The sequence below is a fragment of the Nomascus leucogenys genome, chromosome 11 (assembly GCF_006542625.1).
Source record: "Nomascus leucogenys isolate Asia chromosome 11, Asia_NLE_v1, whole genome shotgun sequence".
Taxonomy (NCBI): domain Eukaryota; kingdom Metazoa; phylum Chordata; class Mammalia; order Primates; family Hylobatidae; genus Nomascus; species Nomascus leucogenys.
This window is the reverse complement of record NC_044391.1, coordinates 18643841-18655366: the sequence shown is the minus strand read 5'-3', so window position 1 is coordinate 18655366 and position 11526 is coordinate 18643841. Positions and strand designations below refer to the sequence as shown.

Here is an 11526-nt window from a genome sequence, read left to right as displayed (position 1 = left end):
ATCTTTTTAATCTGCTGCAGCATGTGTGTCCACACCATTAGCTATTAGCTTTTAGCTTCACAGTCATTCCAGCTTTAACTTGGCCATGGGTCCAAATGGCCAGCCTGGTACATGTACAAAGCCATTCCAATGAGGGGTGCTGAAGGTCCAGTCTTCCCCTCAAATATCTATGGGCAAAGCCAATTAAGTTAGAACAAAAACAGGAGGTTTTCTCCAGAACCCCAAAGAAATTGCACATATACTACTTCTTAAAATAACACGCTAGTTAATTGACAACTTGGACCTTGAGGGGAAGAAGAGAAGCTGAGCAGGAAAGTTTTAGCAGGGGCAAGGGTCCTGGAGGCTGGTATAAAAGTGATTATCTTGGGGGGATGAGAGCACCAGAGCAGAAGTCAAAATAGACGTAAAGAATAGTAACACGCTTGTTAATTGACATCTTGGACCCTGATGGGAAGAGAAGCCCAGCAGGAAAGTTTTAGCAGGGGAAAGGGTCCTGGAGGCTGGGTGGTATGTGACAGCATAAAAGCGATTATTTTGGGAGGATGGAGAGCACCAAAGCAGGAGTCAAAATAGGAGTAGAGACCATGGTAGGGTAAAACACTTTAGGGAAAATAAACTCAAAATTTCTCACAAATGTCTAAGGAAGACATTTCTTCAAAACTATCACCAGGCTCTTTTCTGACCTTGACTGACTACTTGCCTGGCAGTTCCAGCCTGGCTTTCACTTAAAGCCAGGCACCAACCCAGCTCATTCACTTAAAAAGTGAAGTGCATCATTGGATACAAGTCAATCATTATTATTACTGCATTTTATTTTATTTTTCGAGATGGAGTCTCACACTGTCACCCAGTCTGAAGTGCAGTTGGTGTGATCTCGGCTCACCGCAGCCTCTGCCTCCCAGGTTCAAGCGATTCTCCTGCCTCAGCCTCTCGAGTAGCTGGGACTATAGGAGTGCGCCACCATGCCTGGCTAATTTTTGTATTTTCAGTAGAGACAGGGTCTCACCATGTTGGCCAGGCTGGTCTCAAACTCCTGACCTCAAATGATCCACCCATCTCGGCCTCCCAAAGTGCTAGAATTATAGGCACGAGCCACCCCACCCAGCCCATTACTGCATTTTAAAAAACTATAATTACCATAATGGATACCCTATTAGAATTACACAATAAAGGTATGTTTGTGTGCCAATGGACTGTGGTGCCTCTTGGGGCTACATCAAACTTCCTGGGATTATCTTCTGTATATATGCCTGTAAGGCCAACCTCAGTTCAGTTCTGCACCCAAGGACAGGCTAAAAACAAGGCCAGTCACATGGAGAGGGACACAAGTCCACCTCTTATTCACTTGTGTTCATATGTGAGTTTTATAGTAGGTTGATCCAGGACAATTTGCTATTTTATTTTTATTTATTTATTTTTTTGAGACAGAGTCTCACTCTGTTGCCAGGCTGGAGTACAGTGGTGTGATCTCAGCTCACTACAACCTCTGCCTTCCAGGTTCAAGTGATTCTCCCGCCTCAGCCTCCCAAGTAGCTGGGATTACAAGCGCACACCACCATACCCAGCTAATTTTTGTATTTTTAGTAGGGATGGGGTTTCACCATGTTGGCCAGGATGGTCTCAATCTCCTGACCTCGTGATCCGCCCACCTTGGCCTCCCAAAGTGCTGGGATTACAGGCGTGAGCCACTGCGCCTGGCCTAGATCCAGGAGAATTTGTTAAGTGTACTAAGAGAGGATTCAAGTCATCAGTATCCACTCTGCTACTTTTAATTAAGGTGAAATGGAAAAGGTACAGATTTTGGATTCAGAGTCAGGCTCTAGTTCTGGTTCTGACACTTACTAGCTATGCCACCTTGAATTACTCTTTCTACCTGTTTCCTCCATCTACAGAAAGGTAATAAGAATGCTTACACCTTAGGATGTGAGGAATAAAGGTATATCGTAGGCACTTGATACACGATAGTTGTAATTATTCGTTTCTTTTCAGAGCCACCACGCCCGGCTAATTTTTTTGTATTTTTAGTAGAGACGGGGTTTCACCGCAGTCTCGATCTGTTGACCTCGTGATCCGCCCGCCTCGGCCTCCCAAAGTGCTGGGATTACACGCGTGAGCCACCACGCCCGGCCGAGTAAGGGTGTCTTCTCAGAGCTTATAACAGAACTACATCCAGGGTCTGGGTGTGGGGAGATAATGCTCTTATCCTGATCTCACTTGGTCCTTCCTGGTGGCCCGAATTCATGCAGAGGACAATCTGAGCAACCACTATCATATCAAAACTGGATAAGGGGGCACAGCAGAGGCACTCTGATCACTCGATATCTATTTAGGCATTTGCTTTGCTCTCTCTAGCAGTGTGGCTACTATATTTTAAATGCTGGACTATATTTTGAACCAGTTTGCCGCAGATTGCATTTTGATAAGGATGCCACAAAGCCAACACCACTTGGGTGTAATCCCAGCACTCTGGGAGGCTGAGGCAGGTGGATTGCTTGAGCCAAGGAGTTTGAGACCAGCTTGAGCAACATGGTGAGATCCTGTCTCTACAAGAAACAATAAGGTGACTTTTTCCCTCACTAGTGGTTTTGACAGGAAGGGTAATCCTGAATGACCTGGCCACAGATGAAGCAAATCTGAGCCTAAGCATAGGGTTGAAAAGGCACAAGCCAAGATGTGGATGCACTTTGGGCCTCCTATGTGAGGCTTGGCTTGGATAGAGGGTGGATGAAATTCTCCCTTGCATTAGAATCACTGTGTTAAACATTCTGGGCCATCTCAATTATTTACCACCACCACAGAAATTCTGTATTGAATTTCAAATCTTATCACCCTTATTAACTCAAAAATGACAAATTATAACTGTCCACAGAACTTTGTCTAACCTTTAAACATAAGTATGATTTTAATAATTAATTCTTAATTTCACTATCTACTGTAGGAATCAACATCTCATATTAGAAGAGAAAATAAAGGAACCCTCTAAAATTGTCCTTGCAGTTTTGCACGTGCAATCAGGGGTGCTGAAGCATTTCCCCATCCAAATTGCATTTAGTCATGCGGCTTCTGGGCAGACCTGGGTGCTGATTTTAAGAAACGTGACCTCTTTCTCTGAGAGCCACATAAACTACTCAGCTCACCCAGGGGAGGTGAATCAACTCTTCCGGGGTACCATTTCACAAATTATTGCTGTAAAAATGCTAAATCCGTTTGGGAATAAAAGCCCTAACCCATATAGGACAAAAGTCATTCTGTTTTGGTTCCATGGCTGGTACAAATTACAATCTGCCCACAAGCCTGAGGAAAATAGAAAGGAGAAATAGGACTGCAGGTGAGCCAAGATTCCAAATAACAGTCAAAATCATCTTACCTGTCCTCCTGATGTTGGCCATCTTGGGAGCTACAGATGAGGGTGGGATGTTTGAACATGAGTGTATGTGTATGAGGTTCAGTGTGGGAAAGTGTGGGACAAGCAGAGGGACAGGGGAGGAGGGAAAGATGGGGTATAAAAGCAGGATATATTCCTGTGAGCAGGCAGGAGTTATGCTTTCCTTGGGGTATATGCAAATGTTATGGATAAAATTAAAAGGCAGGTAGGTCTAATCATTTTCTCAAACTACACATAACTAAACTAAATGGTACACTGGAAGAGAGAGTCCACCTTATACGGGTGCTGAGAGTTAAAAACACATACATATTTTGATATCTGTTCAATGTTGACCCAAGTCATGGCAATCAGTAACGTGAAAGTTTATTGTAAAATTATGTTCAGAAGAGGTAGTAATTGAGTACATATTTCTCCTTTACCTTTGTTGTCCATAAAGTAGTCAGATATAAAGTGGACATTTACCTCTAGGAAATCACTTTGATATTATAAAGGGTAAAAAATGCCATTAAGAACTCTTGGAAATTCTTTCTGACCTGTAATGTTACACAGAGCTGCAGTGAATTGAGTAAATTTGATAGTTTCTAAAATGTAGCGATATTCTTCTATTTTGTGAGTCAAGAATATATTTCCAGCTGCTTCCTGTTCTAAGTATTAGATGACAACATTTTTATTAGCATAAAAAATTTCTTACATGCTTTGTTGAGAATCTGTAAAACACTTCTCAGCACAGCCTTTCTCTGGTAGGAAATGGATACACTGAACAAATAAAACCTAAACTCATTCCACATACTCCCATGTGGTCAGTGTTGTCTCAGTAATTTTCCAGTTAGACCAAATCATTGTTTCTACTCCAAGTAAAATCCCATCACATTTCACTTAGTTTCTTTATACGTTTTTCCTTGAGTTTTTGTATGCACTATGCACTATTAGGCAGTAAGTAGGAAAAATGCATTATGAAACTGCTAGATTCTAGAAACTAAATTGTTCAGGTTAATAGTGCTTCTTTATTAGTGGAAAGTATGTTTCATGCCCATAGAACACTACATAGCATAAAATGAAGAGAAAGCTACTAAAAAGCTTAAGATGGTGATAGGGACATGCACTAAATGACAACCCTTTCAAATGGCTTTATTTGAAACATTCAGAAAAGAACCAGACTTGCTCACGAAGCAAAAACAGAGTCAAAAGGCAGCAAATAAACAAGGACCCCTTTCCACCTATAGGAACTTGTATTGGGAGATACAAGATAGAGAGCCAGTCACACTACAGTATTTGTATGTGCTGGGAGAGTTTGAGAAGGATATAAAAATTAATTTATAAAATACCTAAAGTATGGTCCTTCAGTGTTTTTATTCACATCTTCTACCCACTTAGCTACATTATAGTCTCTTTTGAACCATGGGTTTAAATACCTGCAGAAAGCAATGGAAGGAACAAAGAAAGCAGAACAAGATAGAAAATCTGAAAATACACAGCACAAGCTTAGCAAGGATGTCTTCACCCTCCAAATGCAAGTGACCATAGCAAATAAACCAGAATGGATGTTGGGTGATTATGAGGCAGTCTATACAATGACATGAGAATAATCTCAGCTACAACAAGGCTCAATCAAGGCATTCTACAATGTATTCAACATTTCTGGGAAAGCCTTTTCCAGTGGCTTCCCAAAGTGAATTAGAAGCTCCCTTTCAATCACAGTACAGTCAGCAGTCCCATTCACCCACCTCTAAAGTGGCTTTTTCCAGGCCACCTCTCATTTGGCTCTTTGGTTTTTAAATGATAATGATGCTTTTTGAAAATATTCAGACGGTTGCAATTCCAATCTGGCATTTGGGCATACAACACCCTAAGAACAATTAAAAGGAACAAAGTTCTCTTTCCAATATAAGAAGGCTTTTACATGACCACTGTCTTACTCCCTACAGAGGATCCCAAGCTGGAGTCAACATGAAAGTATGTTCCAGTTGGCTCTGGAAGGAGCAGATAGGGTCCCACTCTTCTGATCCTGGAGCCTCAATGCACATTAAGTGTGGTCTAAATAGGCCTCCATGATCTTGGAGCTGGGTTTAGTAATTTAGTTGCAGCTGCAGTGTTCCTTCCTCTTCTTTGTGCACTCCAGAATAAAGTGCTCATGTTTCCATTAGGAACCAGCCCCTCAGAGGTTGCCTTCCAAGTGTCTGACCATGAATTGTGTGAAAGACTGCCAGAGAATAATAATGACCTTAGTTAGCATTTCCCTGATGGATCTGGCAATGTTTCCATCAGAATTACTGTGCAAATTTTAAAGGTAAAAAAACTGGAGGGAGGTCTAAGTTGTTGGTTTTCCCCAGAGTTTCCTTGGATTTTTACCCTGGGAGCCAAGCAAAACTACATCTCCTTCAGAGTTTGCCCTTGTAAAATAATGTAGATTTAACAAATTCCATAATGGAAGAATTTGGAGGTTTTCTTTTTCTTTTTTTTTTTCATTTAAAAAGTAACTTCTAGAGATACTATAGACAATAAAGATTCAAGCTCTATAAAACATAAGTTATTTGTAAACAAACCAGGGGAAATTATAAAATACATTATTTATTTCTGGTTATATTTTCCTTCTTTCTCCCATATTTAGTTATTGAGCTGTTCATAAACATGGAAGACTACATCTCCAATTATATAAAAATATCAGGTTATTTTTTCCACAGCTCTTTCCCTCATTTTTAGCCATTATTGAGGTACTATACAAAATAACGTTGTGAAATTCCCTTCTGAAAGAAGGGTTCAGTTGCTTTTTCTGCTTATAAGACCATTTTTGGTAACAGAGTATCTCCTGACTCAGAAACAACTCACACTAGTTTTGCCTTTAGCCACAATCATTGCCAACTTGTGCTTTCACAGATAGCCAATTAAAACTTGCATAAAGATTTCCACTGAGACTCTCAACAAAAAGAAAAAGTCAAAAAGCCAAGTGCAGCCACAAATGAAGGCTAGTGAATGCTCCGGCCTGGGGAAAACCGTAGAAAAAGCCCATGCAGCTGTAATCAGGTGAAACATAGCCACACAGCGAAGTGAGTCACCTACAGGCAGACGGCCACTTCCGGGAGGAGACATTTGTTCCTTTCACTGACAATCTTAGAAACTCAAAGGACTGGTGCCACAGCTATTCCATGAATGCTACAACAACATGGCTTGACTTGCACTTGATGGACTTTTTCCTCTGTTTCAGGGAGCATTTCACAAGGCTGTGGTCACTTCACCAGAGAGCTCTTCACTGAAAAGAACTCTCAATTTTGTGTTCTTTCTGGGGATCTGCCCATGAAAATGTCTTCACGGTGAGCTTCCTGACATCTCAAGGTCATGGTTGGCTGGAGTGATGGGATTTTATCATCTTGCAGTAAATCTACCTATGTGGCTTGACTTGGCATATAGCGCAACATGCAAAAAAAATGCGTTAGATGGGATAGGGGAGCTCTTTGTGTTTTCCAGGATGGAAAGGCAAAGGAAAATTAGCTGGTGCTGGCTGGACCAGGAGCACCTCTGAGCAAACATGGGGACTCACTCAAAGATCAAATGACCCTGTTCTCAGCCAAGGAAAGGACTTGGAAGGAGATTAAGTGGCAGCCCAGAATGAAGGGGCAGGTGGAGACTGACCTGTGATCCAGACTCCCTGTCTGGGGGCTGTCAGAGCCCCCTGGGCTTATGCCTTGGGATGGGACTGTCTGGGCGAGGGAGTGCCCAGGCTCAGGTGCTTGGGGCTCCCTCCTGTAAAAACACAATATATAATACAAAGTCTAAGCCAAAAAATTTTTTTATATCATGTACAACAATGAGGAAGATGCAAAAGTTTTGACTCGAAAAACAGTACAATATATGAGGACATTTTATTTTGTTAATTAGCAGAGCATGCATTTATGGTGCATGTTTTAATTCATGTCCCAATTTTTCATCATCTTTTGGAATAATGAGGTACTAAAGGGAATTTTGAGTAATGGACCTGAAATACCTCTTATTTGAAGAAAATAAAAGATATATTTGTCTGTGGTAATTCTGCTCCTCTTGTAGTCACACAAATGGTATTATACTATCAGAAGCAAATGGGATTACTTAAATATGGAAAGTATTAAAAGTTTGCAAACATAATTCTTGATATGCTACCTATCAGGAATCCTTGTAAGAAAGTATATACGCGTGTGTGTGTGTATATATGTATATATAGAGAGACAGTTCCTGTACAAGAAGGTATGTGAGAATCCTGGTCAGCTTTACAGACTTGGATCCATTTAATTAACATGAGTCATGTAACCAAAATCAGAAAAGTCTGAAAAATCTGAGGAAGTCCCTAATACCTCTCCCTCACAAAGATGATCCTATTACAATGTCATATTAAATATTATAATTTAATTATCTCATAGGCAAGATTTCTCAAAGGCCATCTGTAGTATTACAATTTTAATCACACAATTTGAGTGGAAATTATACATAACATTTAAAAAAATAAGTAACTGCTCTAGAAAACATTGTATGAATATTGTTAAACACTAAATGTGCTTTCGATCCTAAGCTTATAGCTTTAACATAATACTGATTTTTTTTGTAACTTAGGAGTTTTTGAAGTCTTGTTATAGGAAATGCTGTTAGAACACTAAACAGTACACAAGAGAGTTCTAAAGAACATTTTGCAATTTTATCTGTACACCTGTGAGTAACTAAGTTAAGGAGCTCTTACTAGGTGACCTCATGCAAAACAAACCAAACAACATTCCAAGAAGAGTTTATCAACAATGAGCCCTACAGCATCCAAGTGCTTTGGGAATGTATAAGATAAACTCTAACACATTAGTTATTTATGATGGAATTCTATGATGCCATTCTGGACCATGCAATGGTATCACTTGAAATTGTCTATTGTGTCTATAAAGTATCCATGTTGACAAGCCACTTACAAGACAATACCATTCAGGTGCAAGGTCCAAATTTCAGGGCAATGTTATTATTCCTGGACTGAAAAAGGCAGGGTATATGACGGAAAAGCTACCATAAGTTTTTGACAAGCAGTTAAAAAATACCTGCTATTCAGACTTTCCAAGTATTAAGGCACGAAGAAGCAATAGAGATCCTGGAAATAATAACTATCACTAGAGTGAGAAATAAGTAAAAAATTTTAGGAAGGATAAAACAGAATAGGTAAAAAAAATCAGGTGGCAAGTTCAGTCCAAAAGGATACTAAGGATGTGTTTTATTCCATGAAGGGAGATAAAGCTTTGAGGAGGTTTTGTTTTGCTTGTACTTTCTTAAGTGGAGAAACAAACAAAACAAGTACATTATTTACTTCATTATAAATGACTTTAAATGTGACTTCTAAACCCACACCCCTTAAAAAAAGTAAATGCATGGCTATCATTTAAAACGGATAATGTTGCATTTAGTGACAATGATTCAGTTAAAGAGCAAGTTTAGGAAAATACCCTTTTAAATGTTCTCAGATAGAAAATTTAAAAGGGAAACTTATTACATTAGTCTGAGAGAATGCTTAGATTGCAGCCATGAAGACCTCATAGTGGTGGTTTCAGATCATGAGCAATATCATGCTCTAGTACAATGGGCATTTTTCCCCAATGCTTACAAGGCTGTATGAGTACTGGGGAGAGGAAGGGTGACCCTTTGAAATGGTTGAATCCCAGATGATGAGAAGAAAGGAATGTTATCAAATTCCCTTCATACAGAACCAAGACCCCACAATGGCAGGTGACTGGAGGAAAAAGCCTGCAGCAAGGGTGAGACCCCCACTATCAATGAACATTGGTATGGGCATAGTTGCGGAGATGCCTATGTAAAAGAGAAAAGCCATGGTTAATTTTTAAAGGGCAAAAAATAATTTAAAAGACAAAACCAAGACCGGAGACATGGTTTACAGTTCTTTGACTATCTGCTTAATTTACTTTTGACACTATTTGCACAGGACCTTGGAGTGCCTTTTTCCATTAGAGGTTCAGACTTACTCAGTTGAATTAGACCGAGGTCTAAATCTTTTGCCTCTGATTTTCTTTTTGTTGCCTCCCAGGTTACCTGAAAAAGATGGTTTAGAGCTAGATTTCCATGTAAAAAAGTGATTGCCCTATGCCTAATTACGAGGCATTTCAAGTGGGTGTAATTGATAAGCAGCACCACTGTGGAACACCGAGTTTGTCACACTGTGCAGCTTTCTCAAATTAAATTTCACAAAGTGTCTAGTGTCCTGGTGCTGCCGAATCCCATCATTTCCCATCCAGATAAAAACTAGGCTCTCATACTACATGTTCTCCTCTCTGTTGGGAGAAGAGCTAAAGAGCTTCCAAGAAATAAAAGTCTTTACAACCAGGGGCCACAGAATATAGAACTTGACTGTGTGGACAGACAGATTTAGAATGCCAGCCTCTACCTTGCCAAGAGTTACTTCGAGGTCGCCCATTTTCACAGATGTCTGAAATATGTTTTGTGTCTGGAATCCTTTCACTCCAAGAATGAGAGAGCCCATTTGACCTGAAATTGAAAATATTGATAAATTGTTCAAAAATGTAACCAAATGAATATTTTGAGATCAGTAAACAAAACTTCTAAGCATTACTGTGCATTAAATAAAATAAATCAAGAAAGAAAAAATCTGAAATGAAAGAATGAAGAGAACATGAAAGTCTTCATGAAGAAGGCAGAATTACACAACATCCAATTTAAGAAAAGTCAAATACAATGGAACCCCATTACAATAGTATATAAATGAAAAGTGTCAAGACACAATGCAAGCCAATTTACATTCCCCAGAACGCAGCAACCACAGAGCAAATTCACTACGTATTTCAGCATCACCCCAGCAGCAGAGTTATAATGGGGTCCCACCATAAATGTTTCTTAATTGTAAAGCAATGGTTTCCACTCAAATATTATGAGAACATGGACTTCCAAGAGATTACATAAAGATTTGCTCAAGTGAACCTAGTTAACGTTTATCAAAGCATTATTTAGATTTTCTTCAGTAATAAAATTATTTTCTAAGAATTGGCATTTTCTCCACAAATACGGTCCAAAAAAGTGTAGTACATGTTGGCTAATGGTTCAATAACTGAACTGAATCAGATGTTTATGATGACAGTGCCTCTCACAAAGCCCATGTGCCGTTGAGCCCACCTGTTCGTACCATCTTTAATGAATTATCTACAAGAAGCAAAATTTACACACCTACCTTGTACCACACAAGAATTTTAACAAGCTACATATACTTCAGAGAAGTCTTAAGAACTTTTAACTGCTTGAGAATCATAACCCACTGAGATTTTTCTAAAATCTGGGAATTATTCAAATGGATATTTTAAACTCTTTTATAGGTACTTTAGAAAATAGCACTATACTTAAAAATCTTTTCCACATATTATTCTAGTTAATGGTTAATAATTTCTATTTCAAAAGAAGCCTTCTACTGATGAGTGAAAATAAATGGAACTCAGCACAACTATCCCATATGAATTCCCTAGGTTGGAATTTTTCAACATCATTTGCTACTCACAGAATGACTCATATTTTGTACAAAAGAACAACAGAAATTCTGCTGGAAACCATTAATTTCTCCACTAATTTACCATGTTATTTAATTTAAAATTTAATATTCTATCAAGAAAATATTTGTATCAGAGAATTCAAGTAGAACCCTAGTCTTCTTCTCTTAGCCAACAAGCCCTCCATAAATTAAAAGGATACATTTTTTAAGACATTATTCTGTAGAACCATACTCCTTTGGCGACAACCAGTGTTTCTACTTTTGCTTGAAGCTACGTTACCTAAGTGAACATTATCCTTCATGCTTAAGAAAGTTCCACATAAAGTAGAGTTCCCAGGTCTCACTCATTCCTTCTATTCTCCTTCCTGATTAACGTTTACAAAGACTGAGAGACATGGCAGAATATTTACAGATGATCCACTCTATACAGAACTCCGGAACAGGTCATGTTTCCTCTCAGTAACCTAGCAACTTCCCCTTCACTCTGCAAAGTAGCTAATGTGCCCAAAGGCATGAGCAGGGCTACCAAACCTTTTTTCCTGTCCACTATACTCTTACTGGCAACTTTAAATAAATAAATTCTTCCACAAGAATATTTTTCCTTCCTTCAATGTGAATATAGGTCTCATTTCCTAAA

The 11526-nt window shown here is 39.2% G+C and overlaps 1 protein-coding gene across 14 annotated transcripts in view; it reads right to left on the bottom strand.

Moving 5' to 3' along the window:
• ADAM22 (ADAM metallopeptidase domain 22) overlaps nt 1-11526 on the bottom strand; it is a 258439-nt gene that overhangs the window by 11708 nt on the left and 235205 nt on the right. For 5 of the 14 annotated variants that reach the window (XM_030822046.1, XM_003252352.4, XM_003252353.4 and 2 more), the window contains 2 exons: nt 9780-9880; nt 9361-9427 (listed from right to left, as the gene is read on the bottom strand). In XM_030822046.1, coding sequence (XP_030677906.1) covers nt 9361-9427; nt 9780-9880 — 168 coding nt within the window. Of the gene's footprint in view, nt 1-3367; nt 4798-7012; nt 7124-7149; nt 9188-9360; nt 9428-9779; nt 9881-11526 lie in introns of those variants that run through there. The other 9 variants (XM_030822043.1, XM_030822045.1, XM_030822048.1 and 6 more) reach the window with 4 other exon arrangements.